Genomic DNA, 23,919 nt, shown 5'->3' on the forward strand with positions numbered 1-23,919 from the left:
GCCAAGTGCAAGGCAAATGCCCTACCTGCTGTGCTATCGCTCTAGTCACTCATTCATTCATCATCATCATTTATTCGTCACTCTCATTCATTCATCCACACCTTGGGCATATACCTGGCACAGAGTAAGTGCTCAGTAAATATTTTCCGAGCGAATAAGCCAATCCAGCCCACAATTAAGAAGTCTCTGATGACTCACTGTGCAGTCTGACTACTGTGCTTCGCTTCAGTGGCCCTTAGTTTCCATCGGAACATCAGTTGAATGAAACAGCTATTTCTCAGGCTTGTTGAAAGGACAAAATGAGCACATTAACATGTGTACCAATTTGCCAGGAAGCTGCTAAGGGCCATGGTAGGCGCTTTCCATGTAGTTTTCAGCTCTTAACAGCTATCTTTTGAAAACTGATATAAAATGAACATAACAAAATTCATCCCTGAAACTGTGATGTTTCTACAGAACTTGCCTTTCTTATGTGAGGCCTTGGGTTCAGTCCCTGACTTCCCCACCAAAGTGCTATTTGGTTGTTTTTATTTTTAATTCATTATTTGGAAGGTGGGGCTGGTGGTGCTCAGGGTTTATCCTGGCTTTGTGATCAGGGATCACCCTTGGTAAATCTGGGGGGACTATATGGGGCTCCAGGGGATTGAACCTGGGTGGGCCACATGCAAGGCAAGAACCCTACCTTCTGTGCTATGTCTCAAGCCCCTATTTGGTTGGTTTTTAGTCTATCCACAATATTGTGTACTCATCACTACCCTCTAACTTTCAGAACATCTTCATTGAGCCTGAAAGATGCTATAGGACCAAGGTCCTTGCCTTAAATTCAGCTGACCACCATTCCATTCCTCCATTTGATCCCCAGCACCACAGCGTCACCAGAGTGACTTCTGAGCACAGACCTGGGAGTAGTCACGAACAAGGTCAGGTATGGCCCAAAGCCCTCAAAAGAGAACATCTTCTAAAGGACCAAACATGATAGCCTCTCAGTATCTGTATTGCAAACCATAATGCCCAAAAGTAGAGAGAGAGAGGGCATGGGGAATATTGTCTGCCATGGAGGCAGGGGGAGGGTGGGAAAGGGGGATATACTGGGGATTTTGGTGGTGGGGAATGTGCACTGGTGGAGGGATGGGTGTTTGATCATTGTGTGATTGTAACCCAAACATGAAAGCCTGTAACTATATCTCACAGCGATTCAATAAAAAAAAAAGAGAACATCTTTATGACCCTCAAAAGAGATACTGTCACTCCTCATTCAGTGTCCATCCCAGCTCCTAGCAACCACTAATCAACTTGCTTCTGGTGATATGGATTTGTCTATTAGGTTTTTCTCTACAGAGCCACCCCCAGCAGTGATCCCTGAGGTCATGCAGTGGTAGGGACTCCACTTGGGGATTCCACTTAGGGATTCACACATGCAAGGAATTTGCTCTACCACTTGGCTTCTGTCCCTTGCCCTTAAAAGAAGATTTGCCTAGTGACGACACTGTATACATGGAATGATGGTGTCTATGGCTTTCTGTGATCAGCTTCTTTCACTTAGCACCATGTTTTTAGGGATTTTATGTTGTAGAAGTGCTCAGTGTGACGCTACATTTCCTAGCTGAGTAATATTCTGCTGGATGGATGAACCACATTTTGATTATCCACTCATCACTAGATGGACCATGTGGCTTATTTATATTATTTGACTATTATAAATGATGCTACTATGGTGTTATGGTGGGACTTGGGGTACTATATGGGGCTCCAGGGGATTGAACCTGGGTGGGTCACATGAGGGACCATATGATATTACTTTCCCACCAGGCATGTTCCACACATGCCCGTATGCCTATTATTTTCTGTCTTTTTAGTTTCAGCTACCCTAGCGGGTGTGAACTGGTAGCTCATTTGCTTTTTATTTGCATTTTCCTAAATGAACATCTTTTCATGAGCCGATTGGTCATTTCACAGCTGCTATAAATTCTTTTGTCAGTGGAGGAAACAGATTCAGAGTTGAGAGGACTTGCTCAGAGCTAGAGGGGGGTGGGGCTGTGCCTGGAACTTGAACGTATTTGTTCCCTAAGTCCTGCGGAGCCGAAATAACAGTAGAAGCATCTCTGATCGGCTGTCCGTCTAGTATTAGGTGAGCCCACCTTTTTTTTTTTTTTTTTTTTGCACAAGCCCTTTCTAAACTCTAGGAGCCAGTTCTCTTTCAAAACCACTTGGGGCGCTACACGCCCAATAGATCTGTGCTTCTCTAGGAACTCGAAACTCTACGCCCAATCTCCCCAGAGGGGCTTTTTGCCCGCCCTTTCGGCCCTGGCGCCGGAAATGCCCTCCTTTTTACCCCCTCGGGTTCCCGCCCCCCGACCCGGAAGTTCTTACTCGGGAAAATGGCGGCTGTTTCAGTGTATCAGCCCCCGGTTGGAGGTTTCTCTTTCGATAATTGCCGCAGGTGCGCCCCAGCCCGGGTCAGGGTTCAGGGCGGGAGTAGGGGTGGGGTGCGGGGATCGGACGGGACTTTCTCCCGAGCTGGGAAGGCCGGACGGAGGGCGGGCGGCGGGGCGAGAGGCCCGTCGGCTCGTGTGACTCAGGGGAATCGGACCCTGCCTGGGGGCGCGCGGTGAGGTGGGCTCGGCCGCGCCCCCTGCGCGTGCGGGGCGTCTCTCTGGCCCCCCGGGGCAGTGGCCATCGTGGCGTCCGGGGGCCGCGGAGAGCAGGTGCGGGAGTGTGACCGCGGCCCCGAGCTCCCTGCCCGGCGGCCGTGGGGCCCCGGCGGCGCCGCGTGCTCCCGCCCGTCACCGCCTTGTCTCTCGCCCGCAGAAATGCCGTCCTGGAAGCCGACTTTGCCAAGAAAGGATACAAGCTCCCCACGGCCCGGAAAACCGGCACGACCATCGCGGGGGTGGTCTACAAGGTGAGCTGGGACCTGCCCCGGGAGGGCACCGGGCCGCCCCGGCGTGGGGGTGGGGGGGCACGCGTCGCAGGTCGCACCGCGCGTGCAGGGCAGACTCTTGTCGGAGCCTGGGGGGCGCTTACCACCGGTGTCTGTACTTCCCAGACTTTGTTTTTTTTTTTTTTGAACTGGGAGTCGATTTCCTTTCCCGCAGTAGTTACTATTTGAGGAAGCAGAGGGCTAGGATGGGAGAATAAAGGGGATTACTAACTAGGTCTCGTTTGACTTTGTGTCACTTGTCTTCCCAGAGCCCAACTAGCCTTGCCCAGCGAATGGGCATCGTAATTAACCCCCGCCTTAAATTAACCCCAAGGTTCAAGGAGCCTGGCTAAAGATTTTGTTGAAAGTCTTTAAAGAGGGATAGCCTTTATTTATTCATTTATTTATTTTTGCTTTTTGGGTCACACCCGGCGATGCACAGGGGTCACTCCTGGCTCATGCACTCAGGAATCACCCCTGGCGGTGCTCAGGGGACCATATGGGATGCTGGGATTCGAACCTGGGTTGGCTGCGTGCAAGGCAAACGCCCTACCCGCTGTGCTATCACTCCAGCCCATAAAGAGGGATAGCCTTTAAAAAGAAATCGACAGAGGTAGCTGATTTATTTAAATTTCATTTTAGTTTTGCCCTTGTTTTTTTGTTTTCTTTATTTTTGTTCTTGTTTTGGCCTTTTTTTTTTTTCTTTGCTTTTTGGGTCATACCCGGCGATGCACAGGGGTTACTCCTGGCTCTGCACTCAGGAATTACTCCTGGTGGTGCTTAGGGGACCATATGGGATGCTGGAAATCAGGTCCGGGTCAGCCACGTGCAAGGCAAACGCCCTCCCTGCTGTGCTGTCCCTCCGGCCCCTTGTTTTGCCTTTTGTGTCACACCCGATGATGCACAGCGGTTTCTTCTGGCTCTGCAATTAGGAATTACTCCTGGCGGTGCTCGGGGGACCATATGGAATGCTGGGAATTGAACCCAGGTCAGCGCCTGCCAGGCAAACACCCTATCCGCTGTGCTATCGCTCCAGCCCCTGTCCTTGTTTTTGGAGGGGCGTGTTCCCCGGCTGTGCTCCTGGGACTGTGCAGCAGAGACCCTACGGTGCAGAGCTCAGGCGCCAACAGTTGTTGGCCCCGGTGGTGGTGCTGAGGGTTGTCGGACCGTGTCCCGGGTCCCAGAAACCTACTCAGGATTCACCCACTAAGGCTTCCTTGTCTTTTCTTGGTCTGGTACAGTATTTTGGGTGGGAATTTGGGCAGGAGGTGGGGGTTGGGAAGCTGGGGCTGAGAGCTCAGTGTGGCAGCATTGTTTCCTGAACAGCTGGAAACATTATATTTGCTTAGAGAAAACAAAAAAAAAATTGTTTTTATTCCTTTTGAAATAGGATGGCATTGTTCTTGGAGCAGATACAAGAGCAACTGAAGGAATGGTTGTTGCTGACAAGAACTGTTCAAAAATCCACTTCATATCACCTAACATTTAGTAAGTATCATTTGGTCTTACAGTTTTAAGCTTGTCAGGGCTAAAATAGGTGTGTGTGTGTGTGTGTTTTTTTCTTTTTCTTTTTGGGTCACACCTGGTGATGCTCAGGGGTTACTCCTGGCCTCCTGGCTCATGCACTCAGGAATTATTCCTGGCGGTGTTCAAGGGACCATACGGGATGCTGGGAATTGAACCCATGTCAGCTGTGTACAAGGCAAACGCCCTACCTGCTGTGTTATCGCTTTAGCCCCTAAAAGTTTTTTTTTAAAAAATTTTTCTCACTAAGTATATTCAACCTGTGTTTCCTTTCTGTTTCCTTGAATGACATATCCACCCGCCTGTCACCCTTAAGCCTTGTTTCACAATCATTTGCAGGTCACTCGTTACATTGTTCCTCTGTTTTCTGTTCCTCTGGAATTCTTTCTTTCTCAGTCTCTCTCTGCTGCAGTCTTCATATGCTTCTTGTTTCTCAGCTCAAATATTGCACATGTCACCTTCTGGTTTCTTCTCCAGTCTGTTGTTTGCTTTTTGCTATATTGAGTTGTATGAAGCTCAGAATTGGTTATGTTTTTCCAGAGAGACAGTACAATGGTTAAGACACTTGCCTCGCAAGCGGCTGGCTCTGGTTCAATCCCAAGCACTGCATAGGGTCTTCTTCAGCACCCTTTGCCAGGAATAAATCCTGAGCACTGCTGGGTGTGTTGTCCCCCTCCCCCCCAGACAGAAAACCCCCAAACACCACTTTTGGGGGAGGGGGCACAGAGAGATAGTACAGGTTTTTTTGTTGTTGTTGTTTGTTTTTGGGCAACCCTTGCTCAGGGGTTATTCCTGGTGGGGTTTGGGAGACCATACATGGTGCTGCGGATCAATCCGGGCTTGGCTATGTGCAAGGCATTACCCTACCATTGCAGTATAGGGATTACAGCACTTTCTTGCATGTACCCGACCCCCATTGGGTTCCTGGGACTACAGGGTTCCCTGAGCATAGAGCCTCCAAGTGCTGCCGCATCTGGCCTCAAAACCCCCACATTTTTTTTTTTTTAATTTTGGTAATGTTTTATTTCAAAATCTTGAAATTAAAATGTAATTCCAACTTTCCTTTGTAAAATAAATTGCATGAGAAAATAGAGTATATCTTAAAAAAAAGGATTAGTCCTTAATAAACTAAAATCTAAAAATTACTCCTCTTTACAATTCTAAAGTCACTTTTTTGGTTGTTTTGGTAGTTCTCTGGACTTACTCCTAGTTCTGAGTTTAGGGATCACTTATCACACCTGATGGAGCGTGGGGACCCTATAGGATCCCACAGATTGAACTTGGGTTGGCTACATGCAGGGCAAGTGCCCTACCCACTGTGCTATCTGTATCCCTCAAAGTCACCTTTTTAACATACATCTTCTTTCCTATCAAAACCATTAGAATGTAGCAGCACATTTACACAGGAAAAAGAAGCAAATCATTGTAGTTGAGAAACTTTCCTAGTTTTTCTTTCTTTTTTAATGTGAAGTGCTGTTATTTAACCACTGATTAGGCTGACTGAAGAGCCCCAAAATACTTTTTTAAAAATACTGATCTCTTTTACTATCTCCTTGATCCCTGAATTTTTTTTGGGGGGTGATGAAGGTTTGGGGCCATAGCCAGTGGGCTTGTGGACAGCTCCTGACTCAGCTCATTGCTTGGGGGTTGCTCTTGGTGATGCCTGGCAGGTTATGAGGTACCGGGGAATAATCTCAGGTCTCAAACCCTGGCTCATTTCTCACTGCTTTAGGGATAAAATTGGTATTTGTGACTTGGTGTGTAAGACCTTGTACAGTAGTCTGAGCTTTTTCACCTTTAAACTGCTGTCACCTTCCGCTCTGTTACACTAGGACAGTCCGTGTTTTCTCCATGTTCCTGTTATTCCCCTGTGCAAGCTATTTCGCCTTTGCGTGTGTCGACCACTTTGCTTGGAAATGTCCTTCCCTGGGGCCAGAGTGATAGTACAGTGGGTGGGTCGTTTGCCTTGTACACGGCTGACCCGGATTTGATCCCAGGCATCCCATATAGTCCCCCAAACTTGCCAGGGATAGTTCCTGAGTGCAGAGCTAGGAGTAACCCCTGAGCACTGCTGGGTGTGCTCCTAACCTCTCCCCCCCAAAATAAAAGACCTTCTTTTCCCTTTGTTGAATCACAACGAATCGCAGGGTTGCAGGAATGTTTTTGATTGAGTTTTGAACCTAGATGTTCTGGTGCCAGTCCTTTCGCCAGTGCCTACTGCTCTCCACCAATGCCCCCCATTTCCCTCCCAAGCCCCCACCTGCCTCTGTGGAGGCATTTCCCCTCTCCCCCATCTCTCCCCTCCCCTAGTTTTCTAGGCATTCCCTTCCTTCATTGTTTTATACATGCTGCACTGCTACACCATATGCCATACCTACCACCAGGGTGCCTACATCCCTCTACCAGTTTCCCAAGCTTCTCCTCAGCTCCCCTACCCTCCACACCCTAGATCCCAGTTCTAGTGATCCTGTCCTGGGGGTTCTCCCATTGGGAATTGTCTAATCCCTTTCTATATTTCCTTATACTCCACACGTGAATGGGATTCCCTGGTGCTTATCTTTTCCTTCCGACTCACTTCACTTACCATGATTCCCTCAGATTTCATCCAAGAGTAGCAAATTGCAAGATTTCATTTTTATCTCATAGCTGAATAGTATTCCATTGTATATACACTGTAAATTATTTATCCATTCATTATTGGGCATTTGGGTTGTTTCCAGCTGTTGCCACTGTAAACATAGCTATGCATATGTCCCTTACGATGAATGTTCTTGTGTTTTGGAGCTAGGTGCCCAGGAGTAGAGTTGCTAGATGAAAGGGAAGTTCTAACCTTAATTTTTTGGGACATCTCCAAAACATTTCCAAGAGGCTGAACCAAGCCAGCAGTCCCACCAGTAGTGAATAAGTGCTTCTTTTTTTTTTTTGTGCCATGTTCCCGTCTGGCACTATTGTTTCTGGACTTTTCGATATGGTTATTCCCAATTTATTCCCAATGGTGTGAGATGATACCCAATTGTCATTTTTACTTTCAGTTCCGTGGTAACTGGTGATGAATTCATGTGTCTAATGATAGTAGGCATCTTAGAGGAAATGTCTGTACATCTCCTTTCCCCTTTTTTTTTTTTGGTCACACCTGGCGATGCACAGGGGTTATTCCTGACTCATGCACTCAGGAATTACTCCAGATGGTGCTCGGGGGACCGTATGGGATGCTGGGACTCGAACCCGGGTTGGCCGTGTGCAAGGCAAATGCCCTACCTGCTGTGCTTTCGCTCCAGCCCCTCCTTTTCCCATTTTTATGGGGTTGGTTTTAGTTTTTTTCTTGTGCTGTGTTCTTAAGTCTTGAGTACTTTATATATTTTGGGTATTAACCCTTTGACGTTTTCTCCCAATCACTGTGGTTCCTTTATCCTAGTTGAACAACGTATTTTTATATGGAAATGAAGAAAGAAAGCAATTCCCTTTCCCGGACTGGAGAGATAGCGGTGGAGTTGTCATATGCCTTGTGTCTGATTCTGCTTAGATCCCTGGATGCCCTGGCCCCACTGGGGTGACCCATATAATCCCTAGCTTTGCAGGGCCCAAGGAGCACTTTGAACAGCAGCCTTGTTGGTTGGATTGGGCGGTGAATCACAGGCCTACTTGGCAAGCCGGGCTCTTGAGCACCTCTTGGGAGACCCCCAAAGCACGGCCATTCTGCATCTGTGCTTGCAGTGTTTTGATTTCTTCCTAACAGCTTATATAAAAACTCTTCTCATTTTCAGTATTGGAAAATAGCTTGAGTTGTTGCACATTTTATTTTCTATATTTATTACTAACAGCCTTTTTCCTTTTTTTAAAAAAAATTTTTAATTAGTGGTTCACCGTGAGGATACAGTTACTGATTTACACATTTTTGTGCTTGTGTTTCCCTCATACAGTGTTCGAGAGCCCATCCCTCCACCAGTGTCCATTCTCCACCACCAATGAACCCAGTTTCTCTCCCACCCCCCAATCCCATCCCCCCACCTCTGTGGCAGGGTATTCCATTTTGTTCTCTCTCTCCTTTTGGGTGTTGTGGTTTGCAATAGGGTTATTGAGTGGCCCTAGTCTATAGTCTACTTTCAGCACGTATCTCCCTTCCTGTGCGGGCTCTCCAATCACATTTTACTTTACTTTAACAGCCTTTTTCTTTCCATCTGAAACTTTGCAATAAAAATCTAGTTATATGAGCCAATAACTTTGTGACATTAAGCCATCTGCCTAACCTTATATGTTTCGACTCAATAACAAGCAATCAGTGACTTTTGGAATAATCAACCAAGGGCTTTGGAAGAAATGGAAGGACACTTTTGCTTAATTATAGTTTTGGAAAAGGTAACACACATTAATCTACCAAACTATATGCATCCACATTTTAAAATACTCACAAACTATCTATGTATCTAATTAATTAATCAATTAATTAAACAGATAATTAATCCTGTTTTTATCTAAATAGTTTAGTGTAGATCAAACTAAAGAGTAATTATGCAGAAGGAAAATTTTGGGGGTAAAGTTCATATGCATGTATCTCACTGAGCACATTGTTTTGAAGTTTTAAGCATACTAAAATCTAAAGTTTATTAATCTTGCCAGTTTTCCAAAAAAACTCACTCTTCTCAATGATCAGAATTTATTGCCTTTTCCTCTATTTACCATAGTTTTTTTTTTTTTTTTGCTTTTTGGGTCACACCCAGCGATGCTCAGGGGTTACTCCTGGCTTTGCACTCAGGAATTACTCCTGGCGGTGCTTGGGGGACCATATGGGATGCCGGGGATCGAACCCGGGTCGGCCGCGTGCAAGGCAAACGCCCTCCCCGCTGTGCTATCGCTCCGGCCCCTACCATAGTGTTTTGTACCTATTCTACTGTACTGAATTGTAAAGGCATTGTAATTTTGGTTCCTTTATCTCCTCCACTGCTTGGAAATCAAGTGCCAGGACTTTGTGCCATCTTTTCTTTTCTTTCCTTTTTGTTTTTTTCTTTTTTGGTCACACCCAGCGATGCTCAGGGGTTACTTCTGGCTCTGTGTTCAGAAATTACTCCTAACAGTGCTTGGGGGACTATATGGGATGCTGGGGATCGAACCTGGGTTGGCCGCACGCAAGGCTAACATTAGCCCTACCCACTGTACTATTGCCCTGACCCCGGTTTTCTTTATTTTCAACAGTGGTAATAAGTTATTCTTATGTGTTGACTTGCAGGATTTAGCATGCTGTGTTCTTCCTTGAACACAGGGACATGATTTAGCGTGCTGTGTTCTTCCTTGAACACACGAAAGTGATTTGGACCATACCTGATGGTGCTCAGGCCTTATTTCTGGCACTGTGCTCATGGACCAATTCTGGTGATTCTTGGGGAGACCGTATATACTGCTGGGGATTGAGCCGGGGTTGGCTGCATACAAGGCTAATGCCATACCTGCCGTACTGTCTACCTCACCCTCATGCTGTGCTCTCTTGTACATCTTAGATATAGTTGTAGGACTAGTCAAATGTACAGTCAGGAACCCAGAAGCTAGGGACTCGAAATGTTACATTGAGTCACAGAAAATATTTGTGTGCAGAGACATTCAATTTTTACCTGTCTATAAGATTGGTCAGGCTGAGTAGTTACAGCGCGGACATACTCGGCCCCTCTGCACCTGAGCTTTTCCAGAGCACCCTTCCTTAGCGTGCCCTCGGTAGTTGGGTCTCAGCTTAGCTCCTGGTTGTGTGTTTCAGCTGCTGTGGTGCTGGGACCGCTGCAGACACGGACATGACCACCCAGCTCATTTCTTCCAACCTGGAGCTCCACTCCCTCTCCACGGGCCGCCTCCCCAGAGTCGTGACGGCCAATCGGATGCTGAAGCAGATGCTTTTCAGGTAAAAGCCCCAGATGGGAATTTCCTAAGCTGCTTCTCAGGTCTTAGGTTTTCAGCCAAGGAAAATCTAGAACCGAGAGAAAAAGCATTCAGAAATACATGCTTTTTTCCAGCAGTCAGCTGCTACTACAAAGCCATTTGAATTGCATGAGACTTTTGATAACATATTTGAGTTTGTGGGCTCCGTGTTTTTCATTAATGCATTATTGTGAGCAGTGTAGTGATTTCTTGAGGCGTAGGAATCACATGGGGTTGAAAATGAGATTGGTACAGATTAAAACAGCAGTGCAAGTAGGTGATTCTTGCCTGCCTAAAGATGTCACGCATTTGTCTTTGTCTTTCTGCCTTAGAGGGTAGGGAATTACAGCTAAAACCTAACACTGGTGACTGTTCATTTATTTTTTTATTAATAAAGGCAAGTTTAAGAATTTACTTATTTATTTTGCTTTTTTGGGTCACAGTGGCGATGCACAGGGGTTATTCTAGGCTCTGCACACAGGAATTAGTCCTGGCAGTGCTCTGAGGACTATGCTGGAAATCGAAACTGGGTTGGCTGCATGCAAGGCAAATGCCCTACCTGCTGTGCTATCGATCCAGCCCCTAAGAATATTTTTTTAACAAACTATTTTGTTCATAGTGAAAAAGGTTTAGCTGGAAGGAAACCTATGGTAGTATTTCGTGGACACGTATAGAAAAGATCTTTCTATTTTTCAAAAGCAAATTTAGCAATGACATAATGGTGGTTAGTTGTATATGAATTTGGCATTGCTATTAGCAAACATCTGTCTTTTTTTTTTTTTCATTTTGCTTTTTGGGTCACACCTGGCGGTCCTCGGGTTCCTCCTGGCACTGCACTCAGGAATTATTCCTGGCGGTGCTTGGGGGACCTTATGGGATGCTGGAAATCGAACCCGGGTTGACTGTGTACAAGGCAAACTCCCTACCCGCTGTGCTATGGCTCCAGCCCTCCAGCCCTTTTCTTGATGAATTTCATGAGGTGCTTGTTCTCAAAGACTTATATGTGTGTGTGTTTTTGGGCCACATTCATTCGTGCTCAGGGTTTAACCCTGGCTCTGCACTCAGGGATCAGTCACTCCTGGTGGGCTCAGAGGACCATGTGGGCCCGCTGGACTATTGCTCCAACCGCGTCTTCGGAGACTTTGAGCAGCTCCCCGGTCTGCTGCTTTGTAGGGGGCAAAATCATGCACCTCTCCGATTGTGTTCCGCGTGACCTTGGTGTGTGGAGAGGCACCCATGGTTCCATGTCTTGGTTTGTTCATGGTCGGTCACCCATAGCCCTTGTCGATTTCGATCGCCCCGGGGAGCACAGATCCATGGCTGAAGGTCTGCACTCACCACTGACAGGGAAGGGTTGGCGCTGCCCGGATTTCTGGAACACCTTCCCTCTTTCCTTTCTAAAGGCAGGCGGTGTACGGCAGTGGCTTGACTTGACATGTAGGGGTTGGCCTGACGAAGGCGCCTCTCTCCTGCCCTGTCCAGCCCCCACCCCAGCTGTTACACCCACCAAGTATAACTGTGAGAATGTTGGGAAGCAGGTCCAGACAGTCAAGACTGTAAGTGGGGCAGCTCACAGGCTGCCTCCTTCAGTTCTAGAGGAATTTTATTTGGGTCATAAAGTGCTTTCAACTCCACCGCTGGCAGTCAGTGGGAGGATTTGAGTTAAAAAATCAGGATTTGGGACTGACTTTGAAAAGCTCGGTAGCCCATTGTTACCTTTAGAAGGGCTTGCCCAGGGCCTGCTTTGTCACTGCCCTTTCCTGCCTGGCTCCCACCTTCTTGTGGACCCTCGGGCTCTCACCTGGGCTGGTGGAGCCCTTGCTGGCTCAGTGAGTTCCCGAGGTTTTCTGCGACTCTGCAGTGAGGCTGGCAGTTTCGCTCCCATTTCATAGATTGAGATTAGGGTTTAGGAGTCCTGCCCAGGCTGATTGCAGCCCTTGTGGCAGTAATTTCTGTTTCTTTGCATCAACCAGTCCCAGAGAATTATTGTCTACCAAGGAAGCTCTTCCCGTGTAGTCAAAGAGCTTGCTAAACATGCTAAACACAACTGCTGTCAAGACAAAAAAAAAACCACCAAAAAACATAAAAACCTTCTGAAGACTTTTGTAATTTGAATTTTAAATGCAAAGCTCCCTCTGGTGGTTTGTGGTTTGCATTACATTTCAAACCATTTTAAAATTAATGCAATTATAGTAATTAGAATATCAAGATTCTTTGCAGTATCACTTTAAGCATTTTGCTTAGTCTTGCAGATTTTTTTTAATTGAATCACTATGAGATACACAGTTACACAATTCTTCATAATTGGGTTTCAGTCAAACAATGTTCTAAGATCTGTTCCTTTACCGTCCCTTCACCAGTCATTTCCCATGACTAATGTCCCCTGTCTCCCTCCTGCCCCTGCCTACCTCTATGGTAGACACTTTCTCTCTCTCTCTGTCTCCCTCCCTCCCCCTTTGGGCATTATGGTTTGCAACACAGTTACCGAAAGGTTATCATCTATATCCCTTTACCTGCTTTCATTTCTAACTATTATTGGAAGATGGTTCTTTAGAGAGTTTTAGGGCTTACAGGCAAATTATTTCAGTGTTTTAGTATTTTGAGTTAATGTGCCTTGTAAAAGTTAAGCTTTTTTTTTTTTTTTTTTTTTTTGGCTTTTGGGGTCAATCTCTGATGCTCGGAGTTGTTCTTGACTGCGCTTAGGAATCACTCCTAGGGATTGCCGGGGATCGAACCTGGTTGGCTGCATGCAAACCCTACACACTTTCCATCACCCTAACCCTGTAAAAGTTAAATTTATCAAAGTTAGGTTTTATCCTTTTTGAGAGGAACATTTTAAAATATAGATTAGGTTAATTATGGTTCTTTATGTCTTTGATATTTTCATTTATTAATGTCCCTTTTATTTATGAATTACATAAGTGAGTTGGTATGAAGAAAAAATGCCTAGGATTTGGCTTTAGAGTTTTGGTTCAGATTCAGACTCCGGCACTTAGAGTATGTGGAATCCGTGGACTCTCACTTCACGAGGCTGGCTTTTTAAAAAAAATTGTTTTCTTTTCTGGGTGCCAGGGATGAACCCAAAGGCCTCACGAGGCATGCAAGGCAGGTGCTCTGCCTCTGGTCATATCCCGGGCGCCGGGCGCCCAACCCCCCTCGCCTTTAGAGGGGAAATGAATGAAGAAGCAGGCTTAGCACAATGCCTCACAGAGACACGGTTAGGGCCCCATCGAACTTAGGGTGACAAAGAGGCTGAAGGGTTTCTATTTTAACCTGAAGGGATCCACATGGTGATCACTGCCTTTACTGCAGTTCCTGTTTTGGGCACAGAGGTAGAATGGAGGGGTGTGGGGGACCTGGGTGGGTGGGGGCTGGGATCTAATCAGCCACTATCTCATGTGCTGGATCTGCATTATTAAAGGACAGAGAAGGATTTTAAAGCAGCCTCAGAAAAGCATGGAGGACAGGCAGATGGAGGCAGTAATGCAGATCCATCTGCCTCCATCTGCCTGTCCCCTGTTTCTTTCTGAGGTTGCTTCTGAAATCTTTCTCTGTTCTTTAATTTTCCTCTTACCGGTGGAAGGTTCTTTCTGAAGTAACAATTTGGTGATTGAGGGAGAGGTCTCTTCTCTCTAGCTAGAGTGCTTCGAGATGTGGAGTTACGTTCCAGGTAATCTGCCGTGGTGGTTTTGATTGGTTCTTGTGTTAAGTTTTACTTATACCATTAGATCAGTTCAGCAAGTGTTGGTTTCATTTTTCTTCCCAAAGAGCTAAAGACTGTGGAAAACTAAAAATCTAGCATTTTTATTTAGCAGACAGGTTCTAGCAGTTCAGAGTAACGGTGAACGATCAATTCAGCAAGTGTTGGTTTCATTTTTCTTCCCAAAGAGCTAAAGACTGTGGAGAACTAAAAATCTAGCATTTTTATTTAGCAGACAGGTTCTAGCAGTTCAGAGTAACGGTGAAAAAATGGCGCCAAGTATAGGCAAAACAATTTATAGAAACAGAAAATCAACCAGGCAGTTTCCCCAGACTTACCTGGCCTATGACCCCTGTTTCAGGGGGAAAAGTCAACACCTCTTCCAATCAACACTTCAAAAAGACAAATGCCCCCTTGGCTGTAGCCCACAGGATAACACGGGCTCTAGGGCCATTGCTGCTCCCTGGGTCATTCCTGTGCTCCTGGGGGCCATACTGCCACGTGAGAAAACACTGGGGTTTTCCGTTTGTTTTTGGACCACACTGTGATGCTCAGGGCTTACTCCTGACTCGGTGCTCAGGGATCACTCCTTTTGGGCTCGGGATCATCTGGGGTGTGGAGCTCGAGCCTGGGTCGGCCGCGTGCAAGGCGAACACCTACCCACTGTACTATTGTTCTCTCCCCAGGAAACATTGGTTTTAAACTTTTTTCTTTTGGGTGGTGGGGTTGGGTTTAGGGGCTGTACTCAGTGAAGCTCAGAGATTAGTTACTCCTGTTCTGAACTCAGGGATTACTCCTGGCAGTGCTTAGGGGAATATGGAATACTGGGGATGAATCCAGGTTGGCCACGTGTAAGGCAACACCCTGTCCGCTGTACTATCACTCCAGCTCCACATGTTAAATTTTATTTTAATACAAAATTTAAAGAACTTACTAGATCCCACATGGGGTCAACCCACTCTAGTTTGAAACTCTAGTTTAAGAGGCTAGAGTTTGAAGGAACAAACTGCCAAGTTCAGTGGAGGTAGGGTGGTGTAGATGAATACTCCCATGTTAGTCCAGAGCAGGGCATAGTTTGATCCTGTGGGCTATAGCAGTGGGTCTCACGGAATTATTTCATCATACAGTTCCCTGCATGGGGAAAAAAAAACTTTTGTTTTACTCAATATGAGCTCAAACTTATGGCTAACTTTGTAGGTTTAGAGAGAAGAAAAGGTGGTTTGACATGAACCATTGCTGCCTGACGTGTGGTGAGGTTGAATAGCAGAATAGATACCCCTCATAGTTCAGTTTGAAGGAGACGGATCAGATCACAGAGAGGCGTGATGGAAAACAGTGTTGATACCCTTTGGAGTGAGCCAGACACGACTGAGACACTGGGCAAATGCTTAATGTCTTTGGGTTGGTTTACTGTCCTCTAAGGTGAGATCTATTGCATTTTTTAAGAGGGGGCTGCTTTCTAAAATCTGGGTACAGCCCAGTGCCCAAGAATAGACGTTAGAGAAGCTAGGGCATATCTACACAATGGAATACTACACAGCCATTAGAAAAGGTGAAGTCATGGAATTTGCTGATATATAAATGGTCTGGAGAGTTTCATGCTGAGTGAAATGAGTCAGAGGAAGAGGGACAGACATAGAATGATTACACTCAATTGTGAGATAAAAAGAAACCATAGCAGGAGAATAAAAGAATAGAAGATGAAGGCAATAGACAATAGTAAATGAAGACAATAGAAATGAAGGCCAGGAGGCTTGGTCCTTAACAGGAAGCTTGCTAAAGCAGAGAGGGCGGTTAGGTCAGAGAAGGGGCCACTATGCCAGTGATAGTGGGAAGGGATCACACTGGACTAGAACTGGGTGCTGAAAGGAGGGAAAGTGATATGCAGGATACTCTTTCAGGAACAGTATTGCAACCCACGGCCCCTAAAAGGAAAAAAGAGAATGGAAAAGTTATACTGTTGAGGCAGGCTGGGGGAAACTGGAGGGAAGCCAGGGACATTAGTGGGAGGAAGTGGACTCTGGTGAAGGGATCAGTGCTTGAACATTGTAGGTCTGAAACTCAGTCTTGAATAACTTTGTACTTCACAGTGCTTAGATACATTTTAAAAAGTATTTAAAGGGGGTGGAGCGATAGCACAACGGGTAGGGCGTTTGCCTTGCACACGACCGACCCAGGTTCGATTCCCAGCATCCCATATGGTCTGAGCACCACCAGGGGTGGTTCCTGAGTGCATGAGCCAAGAGTAACCCCTGTGCATCTTCAGGTGTGACCCAAAAAGAAAAAAAAAGTATTTAAAAAAACAAGAGAGGACTCTACGAAATAAGGTAAGATATGTGGATTGCTATACAACAGTTTTTATTGACTGATGGTGGGTATAAAACTGATGGTTTTTTCCATTCCCCATTTTGTTTCGTCAAAATAGAATACAGTGAAATAGTACCAGTATTAGAAAAGCTTTTGATTCTTGAACTTCTCATAGTTTTTGGTCATTTACAGTGGTCAATGTAGACTCATTTATTTTCCCCCTTTATGCTTACTCTGATCACCAGGTATCAAGGCTACATTGGTGCTGCCCTAGTTTTAGGGGGAGTAGATGTTACTGGACCTCACCTCTACAGCATCTATCCTCACGGATCAACTGATAAGTTGCCTTATGTCACGATGGGTGAGTGATGTTTCCCTGATGTTTCAGAATTGTCTGAGGTACCAGATGGTTTCTTACGGAGTAGGTGTGTCTGTGCTGGTGAGGGATTGCAGCGCGGCGCTTTCAGCCAGCCTTCCGATGTTTATGGAGTTCCCCTCTGGGTTGGGCCCAGTGAGCAAAATCAGATAAAATCTTGTCCCGAGGCAGTTTATATTTTAGTGTGGGGGTAGACAACAGCTGCTGTGGAAGAATGTATCTGTTCCACAAATAGGAAAAGAATGGTGCAGTTAATAGTAGCATAGCTGTAAATTGCTAACTTTACAGAAGGCTGGATCCAGGGTACCTGGGAACTGGCATTATGATTTCTAAACATCTGTGATCTCACGGCTATTTCTCAAAGCAAAAAAGCGAAAAATAATCCAGGCCCAGGGAACTTATTGAGGAGGGCATGAAGGTATGAAGGAGGTATGAAGGAGGTATGAAGGGAAGAGCCTTCTGGGCCGATAGCAGCTGAAGCAGGGTGGCCTGGTGGCATCACCGTGGACTGGGAGAGACTGTGAATCTCAGTGACCTGGTTCCTTTTTGCCGCTTATCTCTGAGCAGTCATGTGCGGTTAATTCCCTTGTGAACCCCAGTTTCCTCCCCTGTGCACTGGCACGGGAGCTCCCTGCTGCTTACACCGGGTCACGATGGGTGGGGATGACGTGAGGTGGCTCCCGGGTAGGGTCGTTGCTGCTCTTTTGTAGAGCGGCTCCGTCTGTTTATATTTTTGTAATAAATGCGGAATAAGAATGTGCTTCTTAATGATCCCCCTCTCCCAGATTGATAAAATTATCTTTAGAGATATTAGAATTGTGCCATTCTCATTTTTGTTGTTAAAGCTCTGAGTTGGATTGCACAGGTCTGGCAGTTGGAACGGGCCTGGTGTAGCCAGTTTCCTTCCAGCTGCTGTTTACCTCTCACATTCTTGTTTTTGGTATCTTGGTTCGACAGAGCTGCCTTCAATAGTCTGGAAATTACCGGTGTGAGACTCTACTCTTCCCTTGTGTTACCTAGCTGCTTAGAAGGTTTTCGTGCAACAGATGGTCCCTGTATATTGGGGAAAATGATTTAGCTGCAAATACCATATGGATGAACCTTTGTAATTATTTCAAAATGAGGATATTTTACATTAATTTTTGAATTGTTCCACATTACTTTATTCAAATGTGTTTATCTTCATAGAAGTCCTATTTTTATTTTTCCCCACCACAGTCCTGTAAGAGGTGTTAAAGGTAGGGTTTCTTTTTCTGTTAGGTTGTTTCGCTTTTTTTTTTTTAAAACTTTAAAAATTTCAGACTTGCGTGAAAGTAGCAGGGTGTGGTGAATGGCCATCGGGAGTGCTGTCTACTCATTGTCAGCTGGTGACGTTTGCCCCGTTGGCTTCCTCTCTTAAGGTGTGTTGCTGTAGTTAATGGTGTGTGTGGAAACATTTGTTCCTAAGTGGCAGGCATTATAGTCCTTCACCTCTGGGTCTTTCAGTATATTTGGTCTTTTACCTCGCTTCAATAAAATCCTCCAATTCAGGAAATGTAACATTGACCTATAGCAGTTTCACTTTAAAAATGGGAGCATTAAATTGATTGCTTTTGCTTTTGAATTGCGGTCTCTTGTCTTGTGAGTCAAAGCACCTGAGTTTAGGAGGGCTTGTTGATGGTGAGGAGTCAGGCAGCTCCTCACCCTCTCTCCTCCCTGCTGGCCTGGCCTTCAGCAAGCTCCCTTCTCCAAGTCTAGGGTGCGGCGGAGGGCACGGGGTTTGCCTGGGGGCAGATAGGGCACCTCTGTTCGGAAACCTTGATTTTGTGCACTGTGGTTGGCATCTAAGACCGGATTACAAAGGGACATCAAGCTTTTGTTACCTAAGCAAATGATTACTCGGAGGTGTAGTTTAGCTGTCAGATTCATTTTTCAGCTTTTTCCCCGAGAGCCTTCTCTTTAAGGCCCTGTAGCAGGCTCCAAGCCAGCCGAGCATGCGCTCCCTTGCCTCAGCATCAGTGATGGCAGACTGCCAGTGCCGTCAGACCAAGGCCGGGGAGCGCCTCCTGGAGACCAGGCCCCTCTGAGCGAGCTTCGCTTGCTTCACTTCAGCCGAGCCTTCAGAGGGAAGTAAGGTGGTTTGTTCATTTTTCTTATTTTGCATCTGCCATGTGCAGGGCACTCAGCTAGGGGCCGGGAATATAGTGATGCACGACGTCCATGAAACATGGACATGTAGAAGGACGTGCTGTGTTGAGTGCCTGAGAGGAAAGGAACAGTAATGATAAGGGCAGGTAGGAGGGAGGGCACGGTACTGGGAAGGCCTGTGGGTGACAGTGAACCCTTATAGGACAGGCTGGAGCACAGGCTCGAATGTAGACTTGGGTTCCATCACCCAACACTGTGTGGGCCCCTGAGCACTGAACTGGGAGCAACCCTTGAATGCTGAACTGCAGGTAGCTTCTGAGCATTGCTGGGTATGGCCCCAAACAGATCTTTCCAAGCGCCACAGTTTTCCTCCCTTCCTGTTGCGCCGACAGCAGCCTCTTCTTGCGGGAGGTTGGGGGTCTGGTCGCACACTTGGTTGCAGTGGTCCCAGAGTCAGTTGTGGGGCTTGTGGGGATCACACCTTAGTCTCGGTGCTTGCACACACTCGGTTGAGGTGCTGGAGATCACAGCAGTGCCATAGCTTGCACTCTGCATGTGGGTGGTGCTGGGCATCGGGCACGTGCCCGCGGACTTGCCAAGATAACCTCTGCCGCTGAGCCCCGTCCACTGAGCCCCGTCCGCAGACAAAGCATGATCTGGTGAGAGCAGTTCACCCACCCGGTAAGACATGTAGGTAGGACATAGAAAGACATCCATTTCAGGTCCCTCTTTCTGAGTAACCACTTAGAGTTTTGTGAAAGTTTTCTATGAACTCATACATGTATCCATTCTAAAAGATACAAATGAGTGGGCCAGAGTGACAGGCCAGCAGGAGGGCAAACCAGGAGGGCTTTTGCCTTATTCAAAGCAAAGCCAGGTTTGGTCCCCGGCACCCTGTATGGTTCCCCGAGCACCGCCAGGAGTCAGCCCTGAGTGCAGAGCCAGGGGTAGCACCTGAGCACTGCTGTTGTGGGGACTGCACCCCCGCCCCGCCAAGAAAAATAGCTGCAAGTGAGATCATACTGTCCCGACTTTCTGTTGACTTGTTTTGAAATAGTTTTGTGTCAGCATCTATACACTCACAGCATGTGTCGTGGAGACTGCATAGAATCCCATTATGTGGTCCTACTTAAGTTCTCTTATTGGTGGGTCTTTCAGTTTTGGGATTTTTTATTTTTTTTTTTAAGGTTACACCCTGTGGAGCTCAGGGGTTACTGTTGGCTCTGTGCTCAGGAATTATTTCTGGTGGTAACTGGAGACCATTTGGGATGCTGGGGATTACCCTCTGTACTATCATTCTAGCTCTAGAGTTTGGATTTTTTGCAACAAATAGGATAAGTACTTCAGGTAAATTCCTTCTAGTCGGATTTCTGGATTGGACGTGAGAGAGGGGGTAAAGTATGTATGAGAGAGAGAGAGAGAGAGAGAGAGAGAGAGAGAGAGAGAGAGAGAGGGGAGAACTTTGACTAAGTTTTTCTCTTGCAAGTGCTTGAATTATGGACATATTTAAAGAAAGCAATACCTTTTTACAAAGGCACAGCATTGCATATGTGAATATTCCTTTATTTGTAAGTAGTAAGTGGCTCACGGATTAGCTGGTGCAAGGGCAAGAAACGGGTTTGGGGCTGAGAGGAATATCAAGGCTCATGCTGCACAGCAGAGGACAGACACAGAATGATCATCATCATGTGTGGATGAAACAGCCGATACCCAAAGGCAGCAGTCACTGAGGGCTGTATGTAGTAGGAAGCCTGTCAGTGTAGGGGTGACTGGATGGGGTGCTGGGGCGACACACATACAGTGTGGAGGGGAGCTGACAGTCTGGTGGGGAGTGTGGTGTGGAGTGCTTTAGGCGTGAAACCCTGCCATTATCAGTATTGTAAAACATGGTGCCTGAAATTAAAAAAAAAACAATTAAGATTTAGTATAGTCCATCTTCCATGCTCTTACCCACAGGATTTCAGCAAAAAAATTGTTGGATTTAAGAAAACTCATCTTGCAGAATGAGCCTTTCGACAGAGTTGCAAATGCTGTGTCCACTGCAGGTGCCTGGGCCTGCTCACTGCCGCGGGAGCCAGGGGGTCATCCTGCTCTGGGGAGGACCGGGTGGGGCGCGGCCACCCACCCATTTTCCCCAGTGGGATGGGGGGGGCGAGCCTGGGCCAGTGTGTGGCCACGGAGTGTGTGTTTTACCCCGGCGCTGCGTGGCTCTGGCTCACATGCCCACCCAGAGAATGGAGGGGGCTTTTCGCTCTCAGCCTCACCGGCGCTGGGCCTTTCCCCGTCTGCCAGACGGAAGGTGGGAAGAATCGACGCTTAAGCAGGCGGAGACCTCTGTACTGAGGGAAGGAGCAGTTCATCCCCTGCTTCACCCACCCCGGTGAGACTTCTGGCCTGGGGTTCTCCAGGGACAGGCCAAGGAGGTGGGGAGCGGGGCAGAGTCAGTGTCCACAGCCTGGACATGGGTCAGGCTTTGTGAGGTTTGGGGGCACGGAGGGCAGGTCAGACCGAAACGCTGGTCGGGGAAGGAAGGTCTTGGGGATTCGGGCAGTGTGGTCTTGATTTTGTCCTGGGGCTTCCTTCTCGTCCAGGGAACAGTCAGGGTAGGAAGGAGGCGGTGCTGGCTGAGGGTGTCTGACGGTGGTGTGTCCACTCTCCGGAGAGCACTCACAGCAGGCAGCAGGCAGTGGGCCGGAGCCAGGCTCTGTCCTTGGGCCCGCCGTTCAGTGCCAGCTCCTTCCTGCGCTCAGTGACTCTGCTCGGGCCTCACCCGTCCTTGGGGCAGCACGGCCCTCTTCCGGAATGCCCTTCTGCAGGTCCAGAACTCCAGCCTTGGGTCATCCTTTCCCGAGGTGTGTCGTCCCCCCCCCCCCCCCCCCGTGAAAGGTGACACGTCCTTGAGTAAACAGGGGACTCCTCCCAGTGCCCCAGAGCCCTCTGTGCTCGCGGACTGTGTGATGAATCAGTTTCCTGAGTCTACAGCTTGGTTGTGTCAGAGCCTGTCTGAGCCTTAGCAGGAGACCCCATAGCTGCAGCTCCAGTCCTTGTTGCGGGGGGGTTGGCTGGGTGGTGCCCCCTTTGTGTGCCCCCCCGTCACTCCCAGGCGTATGGGAATAGTCATTTCTTTGGAAAACAACACTGCTTTAAACTCAAAGCCTGTTACGGAGTGTCCCGGGGCCAGAGTTTGCTCTGCTGTCACATGTCCAGCTGCAGCTCTGTGCTGAGCCCATGTCTGCTCTGCTAATGGAGCCCTGAAACTGGGCTTAGGGCCTTGCCTGTTACTGGCCTCCGTGTACGTGGCCGAGCTGAGATTCCAGCTCGAGCCGAGCCCAGAACTGCCCAGCTGCTTTGATATCAGCGGCTTGCAGATGTTGCTTTGTTGCGCTTTTAAACCTTTCTTCTGAATACTAAAAATATTTACACAAATTCCCAAAGGCCATTTATTTGTTGTGTGTGTTCCAACTGCTCCGTGTGCAGATTTTCTGTGCTGCGTATTAAAGCAGAATTTTCTGGAATCAACGGATGTTGGAGAAAAAATTTGCTGCAGTCCCCCCACCCCACAACCTGGGTTTTCTCGGTTGTTTCCTTCTGGTGGTACAGTTTCAGTGCTCTGTCCTTTGTCACTTTTTCGAGGTCATTCTCTTGAGTGGAGTGTGTTTGCCTCTTGACCAAGGCCCTCTTCTCTCCCCACTGCCCCTTTCCCCTCATCTCATCCCCCCACCGCACACTGTTGAAAGGGACCCCCAGAATTGCTACCGGGGGGTGAATTTGGTCTTAGTTCATGTTTATTTTGGGTGTGCTGTAAGCCGAACCTTAAGCGACAGATGACATGCAAGTCCGTCTTAAGAGTCCCCGTGGAACGTGACCTCTCGTTCGATTGAGCTCTCCATAGATGTAGCTCCAGTAAGAAATTGAGTATTCTATGTAAAGTCTCATGTTAAGTCATGAGTTTTTATTATGGAAAACAAAAAAAGAACTGTATAATTAGTTCCTCCCCCTTCCCCACCAGTGATGTGACAGTGAGAGCTGGAAGTAAAGAATTACCCATAAGACGGGTGCCTGTGTTTTGGCCACCCACGGGCCTGCATTGGCGCTGGGCCAGGCGCCTGGAGCCTGCTCCTAATTTCCATGGCTGGGAGACACCTGTCTCGTCCTGCGCATCTTGCACATGCTTGGCACAGCTCACCAAGCGGTGTCTGGGTGCCTCTCTGAAGGCTCCCCTTCCTGCGCTCCTCCCCCATCACCCCTTTGGGAGTCTCGGTGCTGGTCATTCCTGAGATCCTGTGCCGGCTCTCCAGCTTTCCTGGTTGTGAGAAGCTTCACCTGTTGGGCCCCTGCAGCGCTGGCGTGCGGGGACTGTCTCCCAGCCTGGGTTACAGCTCAGGCAGTTGGGACAGCCTCCCGGCCAGGAGGTCCCGGAGGTGCGATGAGAGCCCAGGACCTGGTCTGCCTGCTGTGAGCGCTGCGCGGCGTGATTCAGAACAGGTGCAGCTGGGTCTGTTCTCAGATGAAGAAAGGGCCTTTGCTTTCGTTGGATTATTCCCTTTGGTGGGTGGGCTTTGCTCCTGGCTCTGTGCTCTGCGGCCACCCCTGGGGCTGCCGAAGGCATGATATGCAGACCAGGATTTGAACCAGGGTTGTGGCCAGACCACAAGCTAAGCAAAGCGCCTTAACCTTTGCACTTTCTCTTGGCCCCGTGTTTATTTCTTAAGGGAATCATTACTTGAGATTTGCAGGTGATTGATTATTGTGATGGTTGATAGCTGGACAAGTCTTTGATTTTTTTGTTTTTAGTGCCACACCTGACTCTGCTCAGGGTTTACTCCTATTTCTGTGCCCAGGGATCACTCCTGGCAGTGCTCGAGAGACCATGTAGGATGCTGGGAATTGAACCTGGTCAGTTGTGTGTAAGGCAAGTCCTTTACCCACTGTGCTCTCTCTTTGGCCCTGACTTTTCTTTATAAAGGAAGGGGAAAAGGTTCGGTTGTATTTTTTTTTAATAGACAAAATGTGGGTTCTTGTAATTCTCAGATTAATTAGCTTATTCTTTTAATGTGCCAGCTT

The 23,919-nt window shown here is 47.5% G+C and overlaps 1 protein-coding gene across 1 annotated transcript in view; it reads left to right on the plus strand.

Annotated features, from left to right (window-relative positions):
* Nucleotides 1–2,317: 2,317 nt before the first annotated feature.
* Nucleotides 2,318–23,919, plus strand: part of PSMB7 (proteasome 20S subunit beta 7) — a 61,078-nt gene continuing 39,476 nt past the window's right edge. Inside the window, exons 1-5 of the mRNA XM_004613335.3 lie at nucleotides 2,318–2,440; nucleotides 2,809–2,902; nucleotides 4,311–4,408; nucleotides 10,188–10,328; nucleotides 16,598–16,713. Coding sequence (XP_004613392.1) covers nucleotides 2,379–2,440; nucleotides 2,809–2,902; nucleotides 4,311–4,408; nucleotides 10,188–10,328; nucleotides 16,598–16,713 — 511 coding nt within the window. The 5' untranslated portion in view covers nucleotides 2,318–2,378. The remainder of the gene's footprint in view (nucleotides 2,441–2,808; nucleotides 2,903–4,310; nucleotides 4,409–10,187; nucleotides 10,329–16,597; nucleotides 16,714–23,919) is intronic.

The sequence above is a fragment of the Sorex araneus genome, chromosome 1, assembly GCF_027595985.1.
Source record: "Sorex araneus isolate mSorAra2 chromosome 1, mSorAra2.pri, whole genome shotgun sequence".
Taxonomy (NCBI): domain Eukaryota; kingdom Metazoa; phylum Chordata; class Mammalia; order Eulipotyphla; family Soricidae; genus Sorex; species Sorex araneus.